We start from the raw sequence: 25,628 nt of genomic DNA on the forward strand, positions 1-25,628 counted from the left end.
CCTCTCCGAACAACCCGTGTCGTCAATTATTGCATAAAAAAACAAAAACAAAACAAGGCCTGTGATGCGTGAGCCATCACTTGACAATGTCTTTTCAAAGTTCAAAGTTTATGGATGATTAATATATAACTACAGTATCCTTATTATTGTAAGAATGCAGTTTAATGTATTTTTTATTTTAATATTCATCATTATCTTAATTATTTGGATCTTGAACTTTGTGGGGAAGTAAACCCATCACTGTTTAAATCCCATATAGAGCCTCAACATAAGAGTGAACATAAGAGTAAACACCACTCGACCGCTTGTTTCCCAAATCTCAGTGTCAAACTTTACATTTTTGCAATTTTAGCATCATAAACATAGAATATAAAGCTAAACACCATTGACACCATTTCACATCTTTAAAAAAAAAAACTACATATGAATTATATTTTCTGTGTCAGGAGGCTCGTAGCTCCAATTAGTTAGTCTGAAGCTATCAAAATATTGATAATGTAAACGTGACAATGTGATGTGTCGTCATATTAAATAAAGTGTAACACAGAAACCCTTAGAAACCCTTATTAATTCCGTAATGACGCCACTAAACTCTCAGAAATCTTACTCGCACAAAACATATAATTACTTATAATGACGTCAGATACGATGAAGACTTGTAAATGACTTCAGCTTGTATCAAACCTGTCTGGTGTCTAGTTTTTTTAGCGGACGTGCTCACTGCCTTGGAACATTCTCTTCTCTGTGCGTGGATGCGTGTGTGTGCGAGCTCGTGTGTGTGTAGCCTGTGTGTGTATGTGTGTGTATGTGAGCTGCTGCACGTCTTGATGTCGACCGATCGCTACCGAGTCTGACGGCAAATAAACGGGACAAACATCGCAGGCGAACCTCCTTCCCCCCGGTCCGGTCCGTATCTTTAAAGCAGCAGACCCGTCCCCGCCTGAGCCACCGGGTTCCGTCCCCAAAAACGATGAGCCAACCTCGGCCGGACGAGTTCAAGCCTCCTCCGGAGTGCCCGGTCTTCGAACCCAGCTGGGAAGAATTTGGAGATCCTTTTGCTTTCATCAATAAGATTCGCCCCATCGCTGAAAAAACGGGCATTTGCAAAGTCCGCCCGCCTCCGGTGAGTGCGACAATACACTTTAGAACACCGTAGCGACACGGATGCTGGATCGGTTCGGCGTTAACGAAGCCCGTAGCCCGTAGATGGACCTAGCGCTGGGGGGATTTAAAGGGACTCTTCAACATGGCGGATTTTGAGGCTATGTTCATTCTTTGTGCTGCTACGGCTAGCGAGCGCCTCTTTCTCGGTTATTCCCGTCGTTTTTACCGACACGGAGTCAATTCCACGCAAGCAGAGACGACGACGACGAGTTAGGTATTGTTTTTAGCGGTGTTGTCAACAAAGCTTCGGCGGTCGGGTCCTTGAGGCTGGACGGGCTAGCTAGCGGGCTAAAGCGCTAGTCCCGGAGCTCAGCAGCGAACCTGTCATCATTTAGCCACACACACGGCGTTGACATAGAGTAGGAGGCTATGCGGAAGCCATTCGTGTTGGATCGTAGATGATGATGATGTTATGATGATCCCAGCGAGTTTTAATCTTAATTCTAGGTTCTCCATCTTGTCTCCTTCATTTAGCAACGTTTGTCCCCCTGCGTTGAAACGTAAATGATGCTTTATTTGTTGGAGGGCATCATGATGGTGGAGTCAAGTCAACAATGAACTTCAATGTGATCCATCTCTTCTTGACCAGCTTGTAGTTTTTAAAGATACATTAAAGCACTGCTAATTAAGTCGTTTTTGTCAGTTATGGTGCCATTCCCTCGTTTATTTGTGTTTAGAAAGATGTTGACCTATATGCTGGAACAAGAGCTGCGTTGTGTAACTTCACTGCACAGACCAAATATATTCTTCTGCCTAAAGTGGCGTTTTAACCCTTCATTTCACACTTAAGATTGCAGTTGCGTGACATTTGTTCAAGTTTGTTCAAGATGAGCCACTGTTCATGTGCGTGTGTGTGCATGTGTAAGGGTGTTGTCCTCCATGTTGGCTTTGTGGTAAAGCTGGGCTGGAGAGTGAGTCTTCCATCTGGCCATTTTGTGTGTGTAAGTGAGGAGGATGTTGCCTCCTGGCTACAAACGTGAACTTGGGTTTAGCTTAATGGGGTAATTGCCGTTGTGTGTGTAGTAAATATTGACCGATGTTGAGACCTTTACCTGAAATGTATCTCTTGTCATTTCAATATTAGCAGGCCTCAATTTATCCACCTTGAAAACCAGGCCTCAGTGTATCATCCTCATGCAAAACACTTCACTAAGCATGGCTCCTGTTTTATCTGTCTAATAATGATGCTGAAGTTCAAGCGGTCATTCAAAAGGTCATTTGTGTGAAGCCACAATTTGAAGATCAGTTACAAGAATGGAACAGCTAAAATGAAAGATACAATTAGTTTTTGTTATACTTATCATCATTGCAGAAATGTACATAACTTTGAAGCTGTTTAGTATATAACCTATGCTATATGTTTGTTAACCTTCATGGGTCATTATGTGTATGTTTAGGGTTGGCAGCCTCCATTTGCTTGCGATGTCGACAAACTCCACTTTGTTCCTCGGATCCAGAGGCTTAATGAACTGGAGGTAAAACATTTTTTTTAATTAATTTTTTCCCCTTAGTCTGTTTAGACATTTCCTGTGTATTCTGTGTCAAAACTGATAATGGCTTGTTCCTTAGAAATGCAATGATGTAATATGACTATATTGTTATTATTTATTTGATTAAGTCCTGACGTGACAAACCTTACAGGGAAACTTGCAGGGTTTTTATTTTTTATTTTAAGAAATACACACTCAGCAATCCCATGCAAATTCACATTTAGATGAATATCCATTCTAATCTATTGAGTGTTGTTATTTTCTTTTGTGGATAACTGTTATTGCATATACATTTTCCCAGGCGCAGACCAGAGTCAAGCTCAACTTCTTGGACCAAATTGCCAAATTTTGGGATTTGCAGGGGTGTGCCATGAAGATTCCTCAGGTGGAGAGGAAGGTTTTGGATTTATACAAACTAAATAAGGTAAAATTAATTACACTGGACATTATTTTGCTGTTTAAAAATGCCAAAACATAGCACAAATGCAATTGTAATTCTATCATTCTAGCTGGTAGCAGATGAGGGTGGATTTGACATCGTCTGTCAGGACAGGCGATGGACCAAGATTGCACTACAAATGGGCTTCGCCCCTGGCAAAGCTATAGGCTCACACCTGCGAGCACATTATGAGAAGCTCCTCTATCCGTACAATCTCTTTCAAAGTGGAGCAAACCTGCTGGTGAGTTGGATACAAGCATCAATATACCAGCATAGCTTTTGTCTGATTTGTCTGATTTATGCAAAGTGGTGCTATAAAATCTATGTTTGTTCTCGGAAGGAAGAAAAATGAATTATTCATTTCATACTTAACTTGGAGACAGCTGATTCGATTCCTTCTAATTTTAATGTGGTTTTTTTTTTGAAGGAGCCAACGCTATTGTCTGACTATTGAGTGTGAATTTTATCATCTGGTGTCTTGTCGAGCCATTTGACAGCATCTGGACATTTGTATCCCATAATCTTTTGAAAGAGAGCATCTCAAAGGTCATTGGATTGGTACTGTGTGACCTATTACACAGGTCACTCTAAATTGTTTACTGTACCTGAGCTCTCTCTTGCCTTAGCCACCAGAGGCAGCTTCCAAACTGATGCGTTTGGAGGCTGATCCTGAACATGAAGAGGTATGTTTGAGTCTGAGGTTAAAAAAAACCTTCACATTTAACAGATTGCATGTTTACATATGACTGGGCAGTATATTTTCAGCTAATTTTTATGCAGTATTTGCAACATTAAGCATGGCATTAACTATTCTTTCACGAGTGACATTCCTTTTCAAAATACATTTTTCATCAAACGGATCATCATCTGGATCATCATCAGAAAAAGCGTATAATCATCATATTGAAGTCTCTTGTAATGCCCCAGTAGGTGGCAATTACAAGATAATTATTAAGTAGTTCAAATACTGCAATAGATTTTCTGTTATACAATGCTCAGCACTTTGATTGTTTCCAAGTGACACAGCTCTGCATCGAATTTCAAACTCACATGCAACTATGCTCAACATAACAACTTTGGCTTAAATCTACCTGTCTTCTGATTCCTCTTTGGGGTGACTAACTAACCAACTTCAAACTTCAGCACCCACTGCCAATGGCTGTTTGCCTAAAAGCTGCATTGAAGGTACTCTGTAGAGTTTCTGACCACTCATTGTGCTGAAGAACAATATTATAATGTGCGTATTGTTTGTATCACATGTTCTACCAGCACACACCCAAGAACGCACAAAGGCATACCACGAGGGAGTGAAGCATCACACATTTTTGCCAACTGCCAAGGATTGCGACACGCTTTGTCACGTATGGCAGTAGTGTGCCTTCAAAGGCAGCGATACGCAAGTAAACTGGAGTAGAAGAAGACTACAAGGAAATGCAAATGTAGTTTTCAAAAACCAAAGCCACAGAGTGCCTTTAATGCAAACTAGTGTTTGTTATAAACCTTCAAATTTGTTTTGTTTGTGTCCTTGAGTCTTTCTCACGCACACACACACACACACACAGTACAGCAGCTGTTGTTTACATTTCATACCGACTGTTTCATTTGATTTTCCTGATTAGTTCATTACCCCCGGTCAACTAAAGTAATACTCATATCAGTACATCCCCTCGACTGTAGGCTGTGATATGCTCACACTTGTTTAGAGACATTTTGTTTCCCTCAGTGTGTCCAGAAACCAACCTTGCCAATGGGCATCACAGACGCCATGGAGAACACCGACAACAAGGAGCTCAAACTGCAGGACCAGGCTCTGAGACAACCTGCCCAGACCCCAGAGACTTGCCCCATTGCCCGCAGAGCCAAGCGCATTAAGTATGAGGTGGGTGTAACTCTCGTCATGTAATCCCTGCAATTCCCCACGCGCACAACTTGGTTTTAAGGTTTAACTAGTCTGTACTATCACATCTCCATTCCTATGCAGGGTGTCTGTGTGAAGACTGAGCCAGGCGAATCGATTGATAACAGGCCAAACCTGAGGAGGAGGATGGGCTCTTTAGTTGCCAAGCCAGAGCCAGGTCAGACTTCACATCCCAGAGTATCTTCAACGACACAAATTATAGCAAATGCTTGTCATGTTTACCTTCAAATCTGAAAAGGCCAACTTGGTAACAGAGGTCTGTTTTCTCGCTCAGCAGAAAAAGAGATTCCCATTCCGGTCAAGCAGGAACCTGTTGTTGAAATTAAAGAACCAATAATTGAACCTGACAAATACAAATCGCGATACAAGAAAAGTATCCCTCCACTTCCTGTGAGCCCAGTAAGTAGAAAAGTGCTTCACAAAACACATCTTTACTAGTCAGTTTGCTTTAACATCAGAAGTCATCGCAATGCTCAAATGTAATTTGCTTATATCAGTAGTGGCGGCTCTGAAACTGACCCTTGGCCTACTGCTGCTCTGTTCTCCAGGTAGACTTGGTTGTGTGTCTGGTGTGTGCCAGCGGGGGAGACGAAGACCGCCTGTTGCTGTGTGACGGCTGTGACGACAGCTACCACACCTTCTGTCTGATCCCTCCGCTGCACGACGTCCCCAAAGGAGACTGGAGGTGCCCCAAGTGTCTCGCTCAGGTGAGAGGGAACTGCATGGAAACGGTCCCACTACTCCTCTAAGATACTACAGATAGAAGGTACTACTAAACACAGATATTTAAGACGATTCTGTTTTCAACCTTTCGAGCAGGAATGCAACAAACCTCATGAGGCGTTTGGCTTCGAGCAGGCGTACAGGGACTACTCCTTGCGCGCGTTCGGGCAAATGGCGGATGCCTTCAAATCTGATTACTTCAACATGCCAGTTCATGTAAGTAGATACAATTTCATAGGAAGCTTTCCGGGCCCTCTCTTGCTGTTAAGTACTGAGATGTAGATCGTTTTTTTTTAATCTTGTCTTTTGGAACAGATGGTACCTACAGAGCTGGTGGAGAAAGAGTTCTGGCGCTTGGTGGGAGCCATTGATGAGGATGTTACTGTGGAATACGGAGCTGATATTGCCTCAAAGGAGTTTGGGAGCGGGTTTCCCATTCCCAATGGAAAATTTAAGGTTTCCCCAGCAGATGAGGTAAATTAATCGCAACATACAATGAAATAATCCATCTCAAAGGCAGCAAAAACCACAGCTCTGCCTGCTGAACCGCAGTTATGGAGGCGGTGTCTTTGGCTGTATCACATAGTATAATCTGATATGATAGAACACATGTACTTGCGCTATCATTCTTTTGTTATTGATTTGAAGGATGTTTTCATCTTGCAGAAGTACCTGAAGTGTGGGTGGAACCTTAACAACCTGGCCATGATGAACCCCTCTGTACTGACTCATGTGACAGCTGACATCTGTGGAATGACGTTGCCATGGCTGTACGTGGGAATGTGCTTCTCCTCCTTCTGCTGGCACATCGAGGATCACTGGAGCTACTCCATCAACTACCTACACTGGTACGTCAGACCAGAGTCTTTTCTCAGAGCAAAGGGATCTACATGTTCTTTTCGCGTAATCCAAACCTTTCCGTGTAACTTATTCACAAGGGGGGAACCCAAAACATGGTACGGCGCTCCTGGTTTGGCGGCAGAACAGCTGGAGGAGGTGATGAGGAAACTTGCCCCAGAGCTATTTGATTCCCAGCCTGACCTCCTCCACCAGCTGGTCACCATCATGAACCCAAACACCCTGATGGCTTACGGAGTCCCAGTACGTCTTGAAGAAGCTGCTCTCCATCTGCTGCTCATGTGTCTATGAATCAAGCGCTCATCTTTCTATGACTTAACACAAATTATCTTTTGTTCTTCTTCCACCTGCCTTGTAGATTTACAGAACAAACCAGTGTGCTGGTGAGTTTGTCATTACCTTTCCCAGAGCCTATCACAGTGGCTTCAATCAGGGCTTTAACTTCGCTGAGGCAGTCAATTTCTGCACTGTGGATTGGGTATGTTCAATGTAGTATACCTTGACATTTGTATAATTCCTAAAACACATCTTGATTGCTCATTGTTTCCTATAAAATGAACAACAAAAGATGTCATCATATAGGAATGCTTACAAATTATCAATGCCTTGATTTAATTTAACAAAGTGGTTGCCATTAATGCACAAGTGTTGATATAAATTGTGTTTTTTTTGTTGTATTTAACAATGTTTCCCAGTGTGTTGGGGTCTCCTTAACTGTTAGGGTTTGTTTGTGCTTGCAACCCATACATTTTCTCTCTTTTTCTAATATTCAATTTTACCAGATACCCCTTGGCAGGCAGTGTGTTGACCATTATCGCATTCTTCACCGGTACAACGTGTTCTCCCATGACGAGATGGTGTGCAACATGGCTGCCAAGGCAAACTCCCTAGACGTGGTCTTGGCATCAGCCATCCATAAGGACATGGTCGGCATGATCCGAGAGGAGAAGGAAATTAGAGAGAAAGTCAGGAAAATGGTGAGGAAATCCCCAATAAATGTGTGCAAGAAGGTGTCTCCTGACGTGTCACTCTCACTGGGTGAACTTGAAATGTCAACACACTCACCTTATCTCTGCTGTCATCGTGTCACACCTTTAGGGCGTGCTGCTTTGCAAAGAGGCAAAATACGACCACCTGCAGGATGATGAGCGGCAGTGTGCCAAGTGCAGGACCACTTGCTTCCTGTCAGCCATCACCTGTCCCTGTAGCCCAGGAGTACTGGTCTGTCTGCACCACATCAGTGACCTCTGCTCCTGCCCTGTCTCTAACTACACACTGAAGTGAGTCCCTCTGGAGCTGCCTGCAAGATATTTAAAGACCCAACACCTACAGACAAGAGTGCAGCTCTGCAGAGACATTTAAATGTATATTTTAGATTTGGCAACTCTTAGCTGCTTGCACTGTATTTGTGTATCCCGTTACCTCTGTGCCGCTGTAACTTCAGTGCTCCATTTCCTTGTGCAGCTTCAGATTCACACTGGACAACCTCTTCCCCATGATGAAGGCTGTGAAGCAACAAGCTGAACTGTATGATGACTGGGCCTCCGCTGTGTCAGAGACTCTGGAGGCTAAACTGGAAAAGAAGAAAGGTAAGGAGGAATAGGAGTTGATAAACGGCAACAGAAAGTGACAGAAAACAACATAGTTCGACCTGAATATGATGTTGAATGACAGCCTGTGACTAACCAGGTGTTGAACGCACTTATTGGAAGCTTTGGATAAAAGCGTCTTGTTAAATGACCGTAATGTAATGTAATGTATTGTATTGTAATCTCTCCTCAGGCCTGCCAGTGTTCCGCTCTCTTCTCGCCGAATCAGAGTCCAAGGTGTTCCCCGACAACGACCTGCTGCGTAGGCTTCGTCTGGTCACAAAGGATGCAGAGAAGTGCTCCTCTGTAGCACAGCAGCTGTTGAATGGCAAAAGGCAGACCAGGTGTGTACATCAGACACGTGGGTGGGCTCCAGCTCAGGGAACGGGCTTGTATTTTTACCTTTTTAATAGGATTAATTTTACCCTCCTATTTTTGGGTGCTCTCTTAGGTATCGGTGTGGCAGTGGGAAATCGCGGAGCCAGCTGACTGTGGAGGAGCTGAGTTCATTTGTGAGGCAGCTGTATAACCTCTCCTGCAGTCTCCCTCAGGCTCCGTTGCTAAAGGTAAACCCAGGGAGTAAAATGCATAATGTGATGTCATGATTCTGAAACGGTTAACATTTAAACAACCGCAAATTGCTTTGGGATATAATGACTGTGACACCAAGCATAAAAGCCCTCCTTCATTTTTAATAGACGTACATTTGGGTTCACGTTTCTTCTGTAGGAGCTCTTGAATCGCATTGAAGACTTCCAGCAGCACAGCGAGAAGGTCCTGGCAGATGAAGTCCCCAGCGTTGCCGAGATCCAGAGCCTGTTAGACATCAGCTTCGACTTCGACGTGGAGCTGCCGGAGTTGCCTCGCCTGAGAGTGAGGCTAGAACAGGCCCGCTGGCTGGAGGGGGTGCAGCAGGCCAGCGGGCAGCCTGCCACCCTGACACTGGAGACCATGAGGAGACTTATTGACCAAGGAGTCGGCCTGGCCCCGCATCCATCCGTGGAGAAAGCCATGGCTCGTCTTCAGGAGCTGCTGACCGTGTCGGAGCATTGGGAGGACAAGGCGAGCAGTCTCCTTAAAGCCAGGTGAGGGCAGCGCTGACTGATCCAGGGTCAAATGGAGAAACATCATTAAGGAAGTGAAACTGTGATGGGTTACTTTGCTCTGTTCTTGGTCGTTCTTTTCTGAAAAATTCCGCTGTCGGAGGTTATCTTTGATCCTTTTTGTTTTATTGGTGAAAGCCTTTGGTCAGGATATTTGCACTGATTGTAAACTGAATAATGTAATATTACGTCAGTGCTCCTGATTTTGCTTCATTTTGATTACAGCTAGTGCAAAATGTTGCTGCTAGAATATTCCACAAGATCAACAAAAAGTGAGCATCTGATTTAGTTCTGCCATCATTCCATTGGTACTTTAGTGTTATTCACTATTATCTGTCACAAGTGCTTTTAAAAGGCTTTATTATTGGCATGGCTGTCAGGAATGTTCATCTCTTCTCTCCATTATCCCAAAAAACAACCTACTTTGAAACAGGCTTTGATTTTCTACATTTTTCAAACGTCTACTTGTTCTTCCTTCACCACGCTTGGTCAATCGTGATTTAGAATTGTGAGACTATTTTCAATATTGCTTAACCCAAATGTTTAACCCACAGTATTTAGTTTCAGCTGCACACAATTTTGGTTTAAGGCTGTTAAGTGTTGATTAAAACATGTAAGAATTCCCTCTGTAATAATAACAGTGTGTATAACAGAGCAGAGGCAGGTTTGACATACTTTAGCTCCGGATATCAGCTCAAAGTGTTGGTTGAAGATACATACTATAAATCCGTTGTGTGTTATTTCCCCACCAGACCCCCGCATTCGATAGAGACTCTTTGTGCCGCTGCCGAGAAAGCGTCTGGCATCCCTGCTTACCTCCCGAACTGTCTACTCCTCAAGGACACGATCAGAAAAGCCAGAGAGTGGCTTCAAGAGGCCGAGGAGCTTCAGGTTTGGACACCTAAAAATGCATGAGAAGGCATTTATCACTTTTATCTTTAGGTATAACACTCTGTAGTTTATTAAATTAGATATAACAGTGAATTTCCTGTTCTTTTCCAGGCTGGTGGTTGCTTACCGTTGGTGGACAGCCTATCTGACATGATGCTACGAGGACAAGCCATTCAAGTACATCTGGAGCCACTAGAGAGGCTGGAGACTTTGGTGGTAGAAGTGCAGGAATGGAAAGAATCCGCAGCTACAACTTTCCTGCAAAAAGAGTCTCCACATGATTTACTGGAGGTAAAATCACAACCATAAAACAAATCCAAAGTTGTTTAGATTTGCATGTTCAGCCCCCGCTCCCGTCTCTCTACTGCAATCGGTTATTTTGCTCATTCCAGGTCCTTTGTCCAAGATGTGAAGTCGGAAACGTCGGTTCCCCAAAAAGAAAGGCCAAGAAAGTGAAAGAATGCCCGAAGAGCAACAAAAAGAAAATGCCGAGGCTCAACACTCTCAGCGATGTGGAGAAAGCTCTTTCAGAGACCAAGGATGTGACGTCTGCTGTAAGTAGAGGACGTGCAAAGGTTAAATGTTCATTGTAGCAACATTTGACCTTGACACTGACCTGTACATTTACATTTACATTTGTTTGTGAGAGAGTGTTCATGTACAGGTCTTCACAGGTCCAAAACTTTGTGCCAAACATACATGAGCCTGGCAGAAAGGGATCCGAGGACTGAAATGGACTTGAGAAGAATTAGACTTGATCCAACATGCAGTCAAACATAAGCTCCACCGTTTAATGAAGAGCTTCTATTTCTGAGCTCCTTCCTCATGTGATCAGAGCTGATGGGGAGATACTTGGGTCTCTGATTCACTCGGGTATAGGACACACAAGACTCAAGACCCAACCTGACCCATTTAGACTAAAAAGAGTTTGAACCTGACCAGACGAAGGCCTTCATATCAAAGTTTGCTCTGGAAATCACTTTGATAGACCACAAAAACTATAAATGTGTCTCCAATCTAATAAAACAGTTCCCTACAGTGAACATCAAAGATTGTCAGTAGGTGTGATAACCTAACCCTCACTGAGGTCACATTTTTAATAAGTGTGCATTCCTTTCACCAGATGGCAACCCTGGAGGAGCTGCAGGCAAGGGAGATGGAGGCGTTCTCCAATCTCAGGGCAGCAAATGAGTCCAAGCTCCTCCCCACAGCAGACTGCATGGACCTAAAGGTGTGCGTCTGTCAGAAGGCTCCCATGGGGGCGATGCTGCAGTGCGAGCTCTGCAGGGACGCCTTCCACAGCGTGTGCGTTAGAGACCCGTCGGACACCTGCGCCGCACACCCGTGGCTCTGCCCGCAGTGCCAGCGGTCAGAAAAGCCTCCGTTGAAGAAACTCCTGTCTCTGCTGGCGTCCCTGCAGAGCATAGGAGTGCGTCTGCCAGAGGGAGACGCGCTGCACTGCGTGGTGGAGAGGACACTTGACTGGCAGGAGCGAGTGCAGAAGATTTCTCACTCCTTAAACCTACCAGAACTGGAAGAAAGTCTAGGAACTCCACCCACCCTAACCCGCTGGGCGTTAGGCAGCTACAGTACCGACGACAACGCCAAGGTCACGCTTTAGCTCCTATCGTCAAAATAGAAATACTGTAGGTTTAAATGAAGGTTAAGATGTTTAATGTATCTGATGTTTTTGATATAGGCTCCTCATTTGACTCCAGAATGGAATAGGACAAGCCATGGTCAGACTGTCTTCTACACCGAGCAGAGATGCATACCGCTGCAGGGTCAGTGTCATCCGACGCACAACTGCCGCATTAACATTAACAGGGAAAGGAGGTGATCCGCGGTGTTTCACGTGGCCTTAATGGTTTCTGTGTCTACTTCCAGGCTTGAGTAAAGAGCTGGAGGAGCTGATGGTGGAAGGGCTCCTGCTGCCCGTGTCTCTGCCAGAGGTTCAGCAGCTCTACCACGTGTTACTGGACAGAGCCGCCACCCAACACACAAACAGATGCACGTCGCAACCGCAGGACGACGCCATAGACTGTAACGAACGCATGCAGTTCAACTCTCAGGGAAACAATCTGCCACTAGATGAGGTATGTGATCGTTCCACTGATGGAATAAGTCGAAGGCGGTTTTAGTAGATGTGATCGGTTTTCAGTCATGTTGTTTTTGTTTCCAGGATAGCAACGGGGGTTCAAGGGACTTGGAGAAGAAGGCCAAGCGGCATCTGGAAAAGGAACGTCTGGAGGTGGACCACAGAGGGAAGGACAAAAAGCACTCTCCCAAAAAACGGAAGATGAATAAAGAGAAGAACCAACAGCGCAGAGCAGCTTCCACATCGTCCTCGCCACGCTCCGATTTCTCCCAGTCTGATGACTCCGATGAGGAAATGGCAATATGCCCGGCAGAAAGGTGCCAGCTACCTGAGGGAGATGAGGTGAGAGACATTAGATAGAGAAATGCAAGCAAATAAAGCTGGAAATTTATGATAGGTTTTGATAAAATGGAGGCTGAGGGAAACCGGTTTTGCCGGACCTCCCTCTCCCTCTCTCCTTTATCCCCGGGAGCTCAAGCATCAGCACTAATAACTCAAATGCTGTGAAATGGAAGCCCTTCATGTTGAACAATACGAACGACTGGTGTGTTTCCCCAACAGGTGGACTGGGTCCAGTGCGACGGCAGCTGTAACCAGTGGTTTCACCAAGTCTGCGTGGGCGTGACGGCCGAGATGGCGGAGAAGGAGGACTACATTTGTGTCCGGTGTACACTAAATAACAAACACACGGGGAAGTGAGACGCAGGAATAAAGAATCTGTTTTTTATTTTAAAAGGATGGCTGGAGATAATCTGCCTCTGTCATCGGGTCCATTACTGCAAAACCACCAGTCTGGATGCGTCACTGATCCTTTGTCCCCCCTCCTCGCCCTCCTTGTCCTGTCTGTCCAACCCTTTTGTAACAACGGTGCTATCTCCTCTTTATTGACTTGTTGTCCAAAATTATACTGTTTCGTTCTTTTTATTTTTTACATATATATATTATATATATATCTTTCTTCCAATAAGTTGTGTGTGGTTGTCTAAATGGAATAATACACAGGATGTAGAGTGTGCTGCATGGGATTCCATTCAATTGGCCCCCAGGGAGTCTTAATGAACAGGATGCACCCGTTAAAGATCAAGGGTTGGTAATGTTATCTTCTTTAGTACCTCCTTGCATGTAAAAACCAGAGATAAGGGGAGATAAGTCAAGATTTTCACCACCCCTCCCCCTCCTCCTCCCAAAAAAAAACAAAACCCCAAAAAAATCCAATGTTTTTCTTTGAAATCCTGTCTTTAGTACATCTGAATATAATTATTCCCGGTTTTTGTAGATTAGGTTTATTTATCTGAGCAATAATTTTTTTGTCTGAATTGTTTTAAATGGCTTGATCTCTGCTGAATTGTGTTTGTGCTTTAGCGACGGTGTGATGTACAGAATGCTATGCAGATGGAGGGCTTACAGCTGTGAATTAGAGGTTAAGCAGACCGAAGGAAAGACACTGCGTACATTTCCCTGCCACAGCATGGCATTTGGCATAGGATACTTTGGGAAGGACTCGAAATAGCTGAAGACGTTACAAGTTTCTATTGTGGAATAAAGCCCCTTTGTTCTAAGAAGTCTCATTCTTTCACTTCTACAACTGGCAACATCGAGCCACTAGATGTCCTCATCAGGTCAGCATTGTCTTGTGGGAGTTTACAAATGAAGGATATTCATGAAAATTCAATCTAAGATGTTAAATAAGATCTGAACATAGACTATATTCCTAATAAAAAATGAATAAAGACAATTTTAGAGTACATTTAAAAGAAAGTTACACATCACCCCTTGTCCAATTCTATCAGTTTGTTTATTTCACGGCACAAATAGATAAAAACAGCAACAGGTCAGTTATTCTATGCACATCCTGCTGAATGAGGGATGACACACAAACTGCAAATGATTACCACACACATGTAACATACAGAGGATTTTGTATATAAAGTGAATTCTGTGCTACTGAATGTGATTATATGACGACTCCAAGTAACACCTGGATGCATCATGTCCATGAGATGATGTCGTTTGCATTTCACTGACCAAAATACAGTTAAATGAAAAGAAACAGATGTGTTGTCATTCCACTGTATGAAATAAATTGTTCCCTTTCATATCTACCTCCATTTATTGACTTTTAGCTCTTAGCTTGGAGCCACTCTATTAAAAACATTTGGGTGTTGGTTCTTTCAGGACTTGATTGTCAGGTAGTCAAGTGTTGATTTCACCAATAATCCATTATTTAAATTTGAGCACAGGCTGCAGGGGGATTGTGGGTAGTGAGAGGTTGGCCTTGAACCTGCCAGTGTCATTACATGCTCTGCCTGATAGTCTCTCTCTCTCTCTCTCTCTCTCTCTCTCTCTCTCTCTCTCTCTCTCTCTCTCTCTCTCTCTCTCTCTCTCTCTCTCTCTCTCTCTCTCTCTCTCTCCCCCCCCTCTCTCTCTCTCACAAACACAAACACACACACTCTCTCAGCCAGGCTGTTCACATGAGCACAGATGAAGGACTTAATGCATCAGACTCCAGTGCTCACAACCAAACAAGCTCACACACACACTTTCTGACACCTTGCTGGAATGCCTCAAACGATCAATGGAGAAAAGTTGCTTTACTCTGAAGTTGCTTTCGTCCAGGTAAGTCTTTATTTATTGACTGTTAAGAAATGACTTTGGTCTTGTAAATTATCTGAACTCTTCTTTGTTGAACCAAAGACTTCCTCAGATCTGTTTATTTAACCAAAAATATAAGTAGAAATGTAGCTGGTTTTGTTTTTACGTTCACCTGTTTGCACAAACACACAGCATGTTCAGTCACCTGCCAAAGCTCCTCTAATTCCATTTGCTGACAGAGGGATCTGCCCGAACAGCTTATTAGGTCGTAACAGTGACACACGCTGCAGCTAGATGGAGGACCAGATAAGCACCATATGTAAACACGTTTCACACATTCTCTATCTCTCTTCCTCAGTCCAGATATAGAATGATTCACTTTTCACATTATCTCAGTTTTCTTGATCATGAAGCTTTGGTCCTTCTGTCACAGTTTATAGTTCACTTTGTTTAGGTACTAGAACGTCCTGTATTTGTAAGGATTTGTGTTTGTATCACATTGTTAAATACAAAGAGTACAAAACAATATGTTTGTGTGATGGTGGCACCAAGCTGACTTGGTCACTTCCTCATCTGTATCCTGTCCTGGAACAAAAGAACCTGCAGGGTTTAAAACTCAGCAAGGATCCTCCGTTTCCATCTGTGGTTCCTGGTGAGGGATTTGTTCCTAGGAAAAGGAAAAGGGACATTTCCTCTCATGCATTAACAAATAACAACTCTGGAGGGCAGGTTCATCTGAAGTCAAACTGACAGAGGCTGCTTTAAAGTAATAAATCAGCATCTGAACAAAAGTCATGCTTTCAGGAAATTTCCCAGGTCATCTGACTTGATGATTGATAATTCAGGAAAACAGGCTGATGTCATATTTCTTCCCATCATTGGAGGTGACGGTGCTCTGCTCTCTCTGCAGGTGCAGAACAGGAAATGCTTTTGGTGAGAGAGCTTCCTCTTTTCCTGGATGCCTCATGCACTATGTTCCAGCATCGCTCCTTCAATGAACAAAGACAATTCCTGCCCAGACTAACAACACAACAGCGGTGATAATCCTCCAACATGGCACTGAATGTTACTGAGGAGCCTGGGGCTGGAGTGGACATATGTACTCTGGAGATTAAGAAGACATATGAGGTCATCCCGTCTATTGTCTGCTCTGTGGGCCTTTCATTTGGCCTGGTCTACTGTTTTTTTGGTATGTATTCATAATAACTGGCTCTAGAAGCACTTTGGTAAGGGATACATTCCATTTATATAAGCAGGATGGGATCTTGGCATCACTTACAGAAGGATTAGTAATAAGAAAAGATAAAAAGCAATGTATTTATAATATAGGTCATTGCAGAGGAAGAACCTTATGAGTGACTTTGTTATTGTCTGATATTTGATCATTTTTAAAGCGAGGATTTCATGGCACTTTATTACTAAGATTAAGTGAAGAGGAACAACCCAAGGCTTTAGGGTTTCAAAAGTTGTTTTTAATCACGGCTTATCACTGGTTGCATTAATCAACCCATTAGTAAACATATATTGGGACTTAATAAAGCCGTTAGGAACATTTGATGAACTCTTTATAAAGTATAAGCTATAAGCTGTTAAAGGTATTTGATGATTTGGATCAGAATCAGGATGGTATGTGGATGTTGGCAGGTGTTTGGGCTGGATGTCTCTCTGAAGCCGTCGATCAGGCGCCACCTGTCGCACTTATATCTCACTGTCTCCAAGCCGCCAGAACATGCAAGAAACCACAGGGAGCGTTCCAGAATCCCTCATGTTCCATATAAGCTCTGTGTGTTTAGCAGCTGCAGGAAAACCTTAAACACTGATCAGATTAGATTTCTTTCAAAAACCTTAGATCTTACCTCACTTTTGTGTCGTTTTCACTGAGAACTTATGCGTCATCATATCTCATGAAAGCAAACTGTGAACCTGAACAGCAGTGTGTCCCTGTGTGGACCTGTTGCCTGCACGTGACATGCAAACACACACATTACCAAGGTCGCAGTTCACAGAAATGGTCAATGAATAAACAAAGATTTGCCTAGAAATAATTTTAACCAATGTAAATGTTTAACAACGCACAGAAACCCTGCAGTGGTGAGAGAGTGGTCAGTTCACATTTGCTATTCGAAACAGAGATGAAGAATAAGCCCAGACAGCTCAGAGTATTGATATTACTCACAAGTTAAAAATGTTCTGAAGTAGATCAGCCAGTCTCCCAGTTGGTGCTGGGCATGAGAACTGGAACAAACTGAATTAAAATAGAAGACATTTCAATAATCTGTGATCATCTGTCCTGTCAACACAGCAGCAGCAGCAGCCAAGCAGCTTTAATAGTGTCTCAGGAGTCTTCAGTCCTAAACTCACCTAATCACTTGGAATATGTATCAATAAAACAGCAATAGGTTTTTTAGGTTTAATTTCATTAATTTTTTGCTACATGAAGGATGAGATGGTCCATTATGTTCCACTTCTGCCTCATTCCAGGATACCGCTGCTTCAAGATGGTGATGTTCTTCTCGGGCTTCATGCTTGGATCAGCTGCGGTGCTCCTGTTGTACCATAAGGAGCCTGTGCTGGAGACGCATCTGGGGATGGAGACCAAGGCAGGGATCTGTTTTGGCGTGAGCGTGCTCTGCGGTCTGATGACCATGCTGCTCTACACTATGGGACTCTTCCTCACAGGCCTGCAGCTGGGGTGGCTGGTATCCCTGGTGGTCCTGGTGGTCTTGGGACAGTTTTACAGCCTCGATCCAGTGTGGGTGCCTCTCAGCGCTGCATTGGCCGCCAGCGTCGTCACAGCTGTTTTCACACTTCAGTGGCAGAAACTATTCACCATCATCTCCACAGCTGTGTTTGGAGCAACTGCCATGATGCTGTGTGTGGATTACCTGTTGGGGTCGTTCATGCTGCCAGCTCAGGTGTACGATCTGCTTTGTCAAGTTACCCCACAACCTTTCTGCTGGTTCAACTGGACAATCACTGCCATCTCTCCTATGTTGAGTCTGATAGGAGTGATGGTGCAGTGGAAGTTTACTGCCAACAATGTGTCACACAGAGAGGGTGAGTGCTTCAAACTCCCCATGTTCCATCAATTCTGTACAGCTCAACACCTTCCTCCTCCTCCATTCATTATTTCTTCTTAACGCCCATAGATACACTCAAGAAACAGCAGAAACATGCGACGACAGACAGATATAGAGAGTCCAGAAGACCTCGCCTAGGCCGTCAGCGGAGGCCTCCGCTCTTTAAGAGATATGCCGGAGACGCCCTGGCTCCGGTTAGTGGCTGAGAAACTCAAAATGTCATATTGGAGTCCTATCTGGTTTATTGATGTTTCAAATGGGGTAATCTAGTTTGTGGGGATCGGGTGTAGCATTTAAGGATAAAAGCAGTTGGACTATGAGTTACTGTTCAAAAAATAGAGGACGAAATGTAAAAGTGCTTATTATAGCGCCACCATCAGCCTGACCAGAGTGTTGTTTCCTGTTCCTCTTTGCCTTTCAGAGTTATCTCCGGAGCCTACAGGAGCGCCAGGCAGGAACAGGCTCCTCCGCCAGCAGCATCAGCACCGTCACACATAATGTCACTGAATTTGACTTTGAGAGGGGCTCCATGGTTCCCCTGACCTCTGCCTCGTCTGCCTTTAGGGTATAAAGCAACACAGCATCAAAGTGCAGCATACGGGACATTTGTCTGCTATACGTTAAACATCTTAAATCAAACGACAACTGTGTGTGATTTAAGAGGCTTGGAGAAGAAGAAGACTGATGGACAAGACAGAATAACACAACATACACTTGTCATCATCACATACTTCATTGAGTTGAGCTCAAACACTGCATTACACAGTAGAATTGCCTTTTTGCATGTTGGTATAATTATCTAAATATGTTCTAAATACTCACCTTTACATGCCATTGAAAGGTGTCAAGAGTGGGTAACATGTTTCACAAACAAATAAGATGGCTATTCAAATTAAGCAACACTCATAGAAATTCACAATATTAAGCTGTTGGAGTGTTATCATACATTATTGTCAGTTATATTTACAAACATTCTGCAGTCCTCACGAATATGCTTTTTAAGGGTTATATAGAAGTCTGCAAAATCCAAAAATCTAATCCAATGCCACGTAAACTTTGTCCAGACTCTTAATAATGGTGTGAACGTTTTCTATTCATTTGTTTTATCAAAATAAATAAGCACTTCTCTGTTTGGGACTGTGCAAGAAAAGCGTGGTGTTGACTCTGGTGCCCTCTGGTGGTTTAGTCGTCACACTGCATCCAGTACCTCGCAGTGCTCAGTGGGTAAGGTTTCTCCACTGCTTTGCGGTACTGGTTAACACGCCAGTACTTAGCACCTTTGAAAATGTATATTTGCTCATTTGTCCATGTAAACGCTGCATCAATATGGCTTGGTGCCCCGTGGAAGAGCTGCTGCACGGGTTTGGGATACGACCTGAAGTCCGTCGGTCCAATTTCATCCCATTGCCAGTATCCAGATCCCTGAAATGAGGAGTAAATTATACCCATTCAAAACAGAAACCACACAATGCAATAGCTTTATACTTAATACTTACTTTGAAAAAGATCAGTTTCTTGGTCCTTGTGAAATAAAATGCTGAGTCAACATTAGCAGGGATGTTGGTGAGGGCTTTTGGGAAACCTCGGTCCAGTTTGAAACCTGTGTATCTCCACATTTTGTCACCTGGGGAAAGAACATTTGCAGAGTAGAATCGCACTGTAAACGCTGGAAGGCCAAAGTCAGATCATTGATTCGGTGTTCACACATCGTAATTCACCTTTCAGGAAGTAAGACCTGCCAGTCAGCTGAGAGTGAACAGCTGCATTTAAGTTTCCTGGCAGCTCCCTCCACAGCACAGAGATCAGCATGGGAGTGTTGTGGCCAGAGCCGGACACTGTCCACACATACTGACCACTGAAGAAATACGCCTTACGCGAAGGACCTGGGGGGAGATCAAGCAGAGGAACTCATATCAGTTGAGGAATGTTGCTGTAGTTGGAAATGGAGATTCTTTTTTCTAGCACATTCTGCCATCATGAGTGTTTGTATACCCAACATGACTGCATCCACGGTAGCTTTGCAAGGATCTGGAGCATTGCCTGGTAATGGCTGGCTTGGATTTTTGGAAGGGGAGTGTTTCTCTGGTTTTCCTGGAAAAGATACACATATATTCACAATAAGTAACATCAATGCTTCAAATACGATTTATATATATACACAGATGCTGCGACGTTATTCTGAAATTACCATATAAAGCCTGTATGCCTTGTATGTCATCTGAATGCAGCTTGAAGTTGGAGCGGTATCCATTGTATATAGGCCCCATCAGGGCGCTGTAATGCTGTGAGTGGCCCAAACCGAGCGCGTGGCCAATCTCGTGGGCCGCTACGATCCTCAAGTTGGATCCATAGCTCTTCCCTTCTGTCCACAGCTCATCTTCATCAAAATGTACAATCCCTGATTCAGGGGCATCAGCGTGGGCCAAAACATGACCTGCAGAGAAGGCAGGAATCTTTATTTCCGTTCACGATGGAGAATAAAAAATGTTTTGCAGTTTGGTCATATCCAGCGATACAAATCTTTATTGTGGTGAATATTATTGAAAGTGGCCCAACCTTTCCCATCAAAGGGCACCGGACATGTGTTATCTTTCCTGTGAAAGGAGATTTTAATGTCTGCTCTTCCTTGATGCACCTCCTTGAACCTCAAGGGCGACACGTCACTCCAGTACTTAAAAGCGTTCTGGATGGCCAGACGGGTCTTTGCCAGTCCCAGATCCGGAGTGTATTTATAAATGCGATAGGACAGCACTTTCCTACGCCAGTAACCTATTCAATTAGACCACACATTAGAAACATCTTAATGTAAAGCACTCTTTAGTCAGCCAATGCTGCACTAACAACAGGAGTTTGTAACATAAATGAAGTGACTCACCCATGACTCGATATCTGAGTGATTTGTTATTGACAGGCTCCTCTAAACCACAGCGAGGTCTCTGCATCATTGCCAGTGTGGCTGTATCTAGTTTTCCTGATACTGGCAGGTCAGTTGTTCGCTGAAAGATTCTATCATATACAAAAGATAACATGTTATGATATTAGTGTTTGTCTGAATAAGATGCTGAATAATAAATTTTAGACACTGAGAGAACATGAGATGAAAGCTTTTAGGTCTGAAAAGGGATGAAGAACAGTCAGTCACCTGAGGGCTTCTTGTATTTGCTCAGGTGGATGGTTTTGGTCCTTAGTGTCCAGTGGAATGTGCAGGTAACCATAGCGCCTTAAATACGCCTGGAGAAGAGAGGAGCTGCTTTTATAACAAGGCAGTTTTTGGTTCATTGATTTGTCTCCACTTCATCTACTGTTCCGGTCTATTTCTCCAACTACTGTAAACCATTTCAACCAAAATGAGCATCTGAGGACATTAGATTCAGAATGTGGTTATAGAACATTTTGGAGACTATTTTTATACATAGAGAGGGGAAAACAATCATGATAACAAGTGACATGTAGTCGTACGCTTGAAAATGGCTGAATATTGCTGCTATTAGATTGATGACATCATTGTTTAATGTTTAGTGATAACAAAAATGTACCATTCCAGCCAAATTTCAAGAGATTCTGTTCCATCTACATCAAATCAGCAATATCCATATGATTGTTTTACATGGTTAAAGTAGGATTACCTTCTTTTTGTAACCATTTTGAGTTGTATCACTTTACTTTTTACATTTTGTTGTCAAGAGTAAAATATAATGTAATAACTCAGGGGAATTAAACATTTTACATCTTCTCCTTCTTAACTGAGACACAGAGAGTTATAATACTCACCACAGCTTCCATCAGTTCTCCCCTGCTGAGGGCAACAGACGAAGCTGTCATCAGCAGGACGAGAAGCATCATCAGCTCCGTTCTATATTCCATTTCACGTATATGCTTATTTTACTAAGAGAGAATTGCCAACCCTTAAAAAAACAGTCTTCCTAAGCAACCCTGAGGAATGCAGCTCGTCCTCGTCCTGAGTCTCTGTCTCGTCTCTGGTCTGGACCCAGCATTTGGTTTTTATACCACCAGGATGTGCCTGAGCAGGAGTTGCCTCAAAACCACTAAATAAACCTTGACAGGGAATGTTGATGTTTGGATCTGTGAAACCAACACATATTTCAAACAGACAGACAGACAGACAGACATGATCGCGCCCACTTGCACCAATATATATATCCGTTTGTGTGTAAATGCATTTGAATATTTAAAGGAAGTCAATAACGTGTATAAAGTGTCAGCTGCACCTAACAGTTTAACAGCTCTTAATCTGTCAACTTCCTCTTTTATAGGTGTCATTAATCTCTACTCAACCACTTATGCACCATTACACTTAAGTCAATGTGTTGAAAAGAGCTTCCTGTCACTTGTCACTGAGCTAGTTGGAAGCTGCTTTACAGACGAGCATAGATGAAGGTGTGGCAGCTGCACCACACATAGCTCTGTTGTTGATTTGCGTTTTTGAAACATGTCAAATATGTCTCTATAAATAAATCAAGCTCTCGCACATTATTGTTACAGTTGAATGAAGAAAACAACTAACCGCACTTCCTTAACCAGAAAACAAAACCTAATTAGAGCGAGAGTCGCCCGCCTTGTATTATCCTCCGGCAAAACAATGAAATGTAAGTGTTGTTAAGATTCGTCTTGAAGAATGGAGAAAGAGACGCCCTCTTCTCTGCTGCTGTGATGTGATGTGACATTTGGGACTCGAGTGTGTTCGCTGACAGCGTTCGCGTACGGGGTGACAAAAACGAAAAACAGAAGAAAACATCAGAAGAACAAGAAGAGAAATCAAAGTGAGATAAACATTTTACATGCCACCTTGTTTTAATCAGTGCAACGACTGTTTAGCCAATAGTGCATCAACATGAAAGTGTGACTACAAAGAGGCTCGTCCAATCACTGACCAAAAATACTGCCTTCATCCCTAAAGTAGACGGGTCGACAACCTAAAACGCCTCTAAATGTAAAATGCGTGTGTACACATCACCTGATGTTATGAAAGGTACAAAATGGAAAGGACACACATGCACAAAACAATTCACAATGTTATCTTTAAAACATATGAATGGAAACAAACAAACCAACGAATGAATGAACCAACGAACAAACAGGAGCCTTGAAGCTTTCAGGAGCCCAGAAAACAGGGAACAGCTTCTCCTCTCATGTTATTCCTGCGTCACAGCCTTCCCAACGTCGGCTGTGTTCCGATTCCAAACCTATGAATCACGATGGATATCAAATTGGTAGAACGTATGTAATTGAGGTTAAGATATCAAAGCTGCAAAGGTCCTTCCCCCCCCACCCCCCCTCCGTCTGTCCATATTGAGTTTGTGTGTTCAGTTTGTTCTGATGTCTCTGCTGTGCTTCGTGGCTTCAGGATTCCTGCTCCAGCTCCTCTAGTTCCTCTCGCAGGGCCTTTACCCGTCCAAGCTTTTCCAACTGATCCTTTGTCGGCTGTTTAATTTCTCCAGAGTCCATTTTCTGCTGCAGATCCTCCACCTGCCGCAGCTTCTTTTTCAGGTTTTTGATCTTCTTCACCGTTTCAGCCGCTGCAGCTGAGGAGTCGTTTGGAGCCGAGACGGATGACGGGGTCTTGTTTGACGAGTCCCCCCCTTCTGAAATGGACACGCTCTCAACAGCATTGGTCACCGACTCCATGTCTTCGTCCGCGTCTCCGTCCTGGCCATCATGCTGCTGCTGTTTTCGTTTCTCTTTACGTTTCATGTTCCTTTTGGCAGATTTGGACAGACCGGCTGTGTCGCTGTCCCCACCACCGGGGATCTTCTGCTGTTGCTTTGACTGAGTTGTATCAGCTGGACTCATACCAGGTGGCAGATCAGGTTTGCCCTTGAAAAACTTCACATATTTGTTCTCATACCTAGAATAGGACGAAACAGAGACAGAAACTTGAATGAGGGACCATTTCAAACACATTTTACAATCACATCTATAACTGGAAGTAGGAGAGCACTTACACTGGGACTTCCTCCTGGGGGACATAACCTTCCTTCACCCGCCTCGTCTTCCTCCACGTACCATCAGGGCGCTGAGTGGAAGCAATGTATTTACCTGAGGAACAGCAGAGGAAACATTTTAGGGAGTTCTCAGATTCATTCATTAATTACATTCTTCTGACACCTGAAACCTGCAGAATATTAAAATGACTTGGTCAAGAGAAGAAGAAGAAGAAGAAGAAGAAGAGATTCTTATCATATTACCATGGTAATATTAAGTCTGATACAAATGAAAACGAACACACACCAGAACTAGAGCAGCACAGAGGCTGGACACTTTAGACTTAGACAATAAAGTTTATTATGGGAAAATAATGAATCGACTAATAGAACAGAAACATCAATTTCATGAATGAATCGTTTATTGTGATAAGCCAAAACAGTATTTATACAGGCATATTACGTTACTTTACTTACAAACAAGCAGAACAACAGCAGACAACTCAACACAACCTGAGGACCCATTAGCAGCGCCTGCAGTTAGCGGTAATGTTGTGTACCTTCTGACAGTTTACACAAAAACTGAACCAAATATCACCTTTAAATTACGGGTTTGAAACGCTATCCTTTAACCTGGATGCAACTCTGTTATCAGGAATAGCATACAATGTTTTAATTTAGATTTAAGGGGTTATAGATACGAGCTAAGTGCTTAGCATTAGCCGTAAGGGGAGTCCTTGCTACTTTACGCATCGTTTGCGTCACCGAGAGCGCAAACAATTCCACGCTGGTTTTACTAAAGATGAAAGAGAAAGACGTGGACGTAATTGTAGCAGTTTTGAAGAAAATGTTTATTCGGTAAAACAAAGCTCAGGCACATGCAGGCGCCTTACCGCATTCATCTGTGACATAGGGAGTTGCCATTTTGGTATCAGGTGCCGCTCTGCTCTGCTCGGTCCGGGTCTCCAAGCGTCTCCTGCCTCTGCTCGGCCTTACACGCGAGAGAAAGGCCGCTTATAGCTCCGTTAGCTTGACTTGTTTTTGTTCCATCGAGATGAGCGCGGACATGGTTCACATTTACAAATGGATTTTTACAACCATTAATGTGTGGCGGGACAGCTTAAGGCTAAACCCCACAGAGCTGAGTTTCAACCGGGCGGTGCTGTAAAACTAAACGCGCAAACCCTTTACTTGGCCTTCGGAAATGACGACGTGGATCTTGGGTTGCCAGGTGTGCATGTTCAACACGTATTTCAAAAGTCATTTTTATAGTTTAAAGAAGATGGAACATTTCATTTCACGTGTGACTTTACGCATTTAATTTAAGTGCGCACAAATATAACGTACATTGGTTTCAGTAAGTGAAATGGAACGTTCACTGCAGTTTTCATTGCTTCCACTCACAATAGTTGACCTGCTTTTCCAGTAACACTGAACACTGAGGACAAACCTTTGCCTTGCTCAAGACACAAAGTTGCATTCTCGACAAAGAGAGTGATAAAATACATGTTACATCCTTTTTATTCACTGTAGCGAACCCTGCAACTTCACCTGTGAAGAACATCTGAAATGTTAAACTGTTCAACCCATTTTGACTATCATGAGCAAATCCAACTCTTAGTAAAGGGTGTTGCAAGAACTGTTCACCTAATACACACACATAACACAACCCAGCACAGGTTTATGAGTGTTGGGGAAACCAGAGTGGATACATGCTGTTCAGATGTTGCTTACAGCTCTT

At 43.4% G+C, this 25,628-nt stretch overlaps 4 protein-coding genes across 7 annotated transcripts; 2 read left to right on the forward strand and 2 right to left on the reverse strand.

Moving 5' to 3' along the window:
• Window positions 1-741: 741 nt before the first annotated feature.
• On the forward strand, window positions 742-13,488 carry kdm5bb (lysine demethylase 5Bb). Of its 3 annotated transcripts, none has more exons than XM_076166347.1 (28): window positions 742-1,123; window positions 2,562-2,639; window positions 2,956-3,078; window positions 3,164-3,334; window positions 3,720-3,776; window positions 4,817-4,972; window positions 5,075-5,168; window positions 5,286-5,410; window positions 5,560-5,718; window positions 5,831-5,950; window positions 6,050-6,208; window positions 6,401-6,582; window positions 6,673-6,835; window positions 6,951-7,070; window positions 7,375-7,569; window positions 7,691-7,872; window positions 8,057-8,181; window positions 8,375-8,525; window positions 8,633-8,747; window positions 8,911-9,266; window positions 10,037-10,175; window positions 10,287-10,466; window positions 10,568-10,729; window positions 11,299-11,784; window positions 11,875-11,959; window positions 12,063-12,271; window positions 12,358-12,615; window positions 12,835-13,488. In XM_076166347.1, exons 1-28 carry the CDS (start codon window positions 971-973, stop codon window positions 12,970-12,972), a joined length of 4,641 nt encoding a protein of 1,546 aa, XP_076022462.1. In that variant the 5' UTR covers window positions 742-970; the 3' UTR covers window positions 12,973-13,488. The 3 variants fall into 3 exon arrangements, with proteins under 3 accessions (XP_076022462.1, XP_076022463.1, XP_076022464.1); XM_076166348.1 differs by having other exon boundaries at window positions 5,289-5,410; XM_076166349.1 differs by lacking the exon at window positions 3,720-3,776.
• Window positions 13,489-14,696: 1,208 nt separating this feature from the next.
• On the forward strand, window positions 14,697-19,077 carry LOC143013116 (transmembrane protein 198-like). Of its 2 annotated transcripts, none has more exons than XM_076166598.1 (5): window positions 14,697-14,889; window positions 15,750-16,054; window positions 17,347-17,922; window positions 18,015-18,139; window positions 18,367-19,077. In XM_076166598.1, the coding sequence occupies exons 2-5, from the start codon at window positions 15,919-15,921 to the stop codon at window positions 18,514-18,516; spliced, it is 987 nt and encodes a 328-aa protein (XP_076022713.1). In that variant the 5' UTR covers window positions 14,697-14,889; window positions 15,750-15,918; the 3' UTR covers window positions 18,517-19,077. The 2 variants fall into 2 exon arrangements, with proteins under 2 accessions (XP_076022713.1, XP_076022712.1); XM_076166597.1 differs by having other exon boundaries at window positions 15,776-16,054.
• An 11-nt stretch (window positions 19,078-19,088) lies between these two features.
• On the reverse strand, window positions 19,089-22,076 carry LOC143012902 (matrix metalloproteinase-19-like). The gene is made up of 10 exons (XM_076166240.1): window positions 22,071-22,076; window positions 21,717-21,821; window positions 21,088-21,176; window positions 20,821-20,951; window positions 20,502-20,714; window positions 20,134-20,379; window positions 19,938-20,036; window positions 19,664-19,828; window positions 19,442-19,569; window positions 19,089-19,367 (listed from the first exon to the last, which is right to left on the reverse strand). The coding sequence occupies exons 1-10, from the start codon at window positions 22,074-22,076 to the stop codon at window positions 19,128-19,130; spliced, it is 1,422 nt and encodes a 473-aa protein (XP_076022355.1). The 3' UTR covers window positions 19,089-19,127.
• Window positions 22,077-22,721: 645 nt separating this feature from the next.
• pym1 (PYM homolog 1, exon junction complex associated factor) lies at window positions 22,722-25,094 on the reverse strand. The gene is made up of 3 exons (XM_076166599.1): window positions 24,781-25,094; window positions 23,909-24,002; window positions 22,722-23,811 (listed from the first exon to the last, which is right to left on the reverse strand). Exons 1-3 carry the CDS (start codon window positions 24,809-24,811, stop codon window positions 23,307-23,309), a joined length of 630 nt encoding a protein of 209 aa, XP_076022714.1. The 5' UTR covers window positions 24,812-25,094; the 3' UTR covers window positions 22,722-23,306.
• Window positions 25,095-25,628: the final 534 nt, after the last annotated feature.

This window comes from Genypterus blacodes, unplaced genomic scaffold, assembly GCF_046128005.1.
Source record: "Genypterus blacodes isolate CSIRO-AG114 ecotype Tasmania unplaced genomic scaffold, CSIRO-AGI_Gbla_v1 ptg000156l_1, whole genome shotgun sequence".
NCBI lineage: Eukaryota > Metazoa > Chordata > Actinopteri > Ophidiiformes > Ophidiidae > Genypterus > Genypterus blacodes.

Bases quoted from the DNA above. Each gene is read 5' to 3' on its own strand.
- kdm5bb (XM_076166347.1), top strand. From the start codon at position 971: ATGAGCCAACCTCGGCCGGACGAGTTCAAGCCTCCTCCGGAGTGCCCG. The intron at 7,873-8,056 runs GTGAGTCCCTCT...TTCCTTGTGCAG, and splicing joins GTCTCTAACTACACACTGAA to CTTCAGATTCACACTGGACA. The intron at 10,467-10,567 runs GTAAAATCACAA...TGCTCATTCCAG, and splicing joins CTCCACATGATTTACTGGAG to GTCCTTTGTCCAAGATGTGA.
- LOC143013116 (XM_076166598.1), top strand. From the start codon at position 15,919: ATGGCACTGAATGTTACTGAGGAGCCTGGGGCTGGAGTGGACATATGT. The intron at 16,055-17,346 runs GTATGTATTCAT...GCCTCATTCCAG, and splicing joins CCTGGTCTACTGTTTTTTTG to GATACCGCTGCTTCAAGATG. The intron at 18,140-18,366 runs GTTAGTGGCTGA...TTTGCCTTTCAG, and splicing joins CCGGAGACGCCCTGGCTCCG to AGTTATCTCCGGAGCCTACA.
- LOC143012902 (XM_076166240.1), bottom strand. The intron at 19,829-19,937 runs GTATACAAACAC...ATCTCCCCCCAG, and splicing joins CGTGGATGCAGTCATGTTGG to GTCCTTCGCGTAAGGCGTAT. The intron at 19,368-19,441 runs GTAAGTATTAAG...TCCTCATTTCAG, and splicing joins AGAAACTGATCTTTTTCAAA to GGATCTGGATACTGGCAATG.
- pym1 (XM_076166599.1), bottom strand. From the start codon at position 24,811: ATGGCAACTCCCTATGTCACAGATGAATGCG. The intron at 24,003-24,780 runs GTAAGGCGCCTG...GCTGTTCCTCAG, and splicing joins CTATGTCACAGATGAATGCG to GTAAATACATTGCTTCCACT. The intron at 23,812-23,908 runs GTAAGTGCTCTC...GTCCTATTCTAG, and splicing joins CCCCAGGAGGAAGTCCCAGT to GTATGAGAACAAATATGTGA.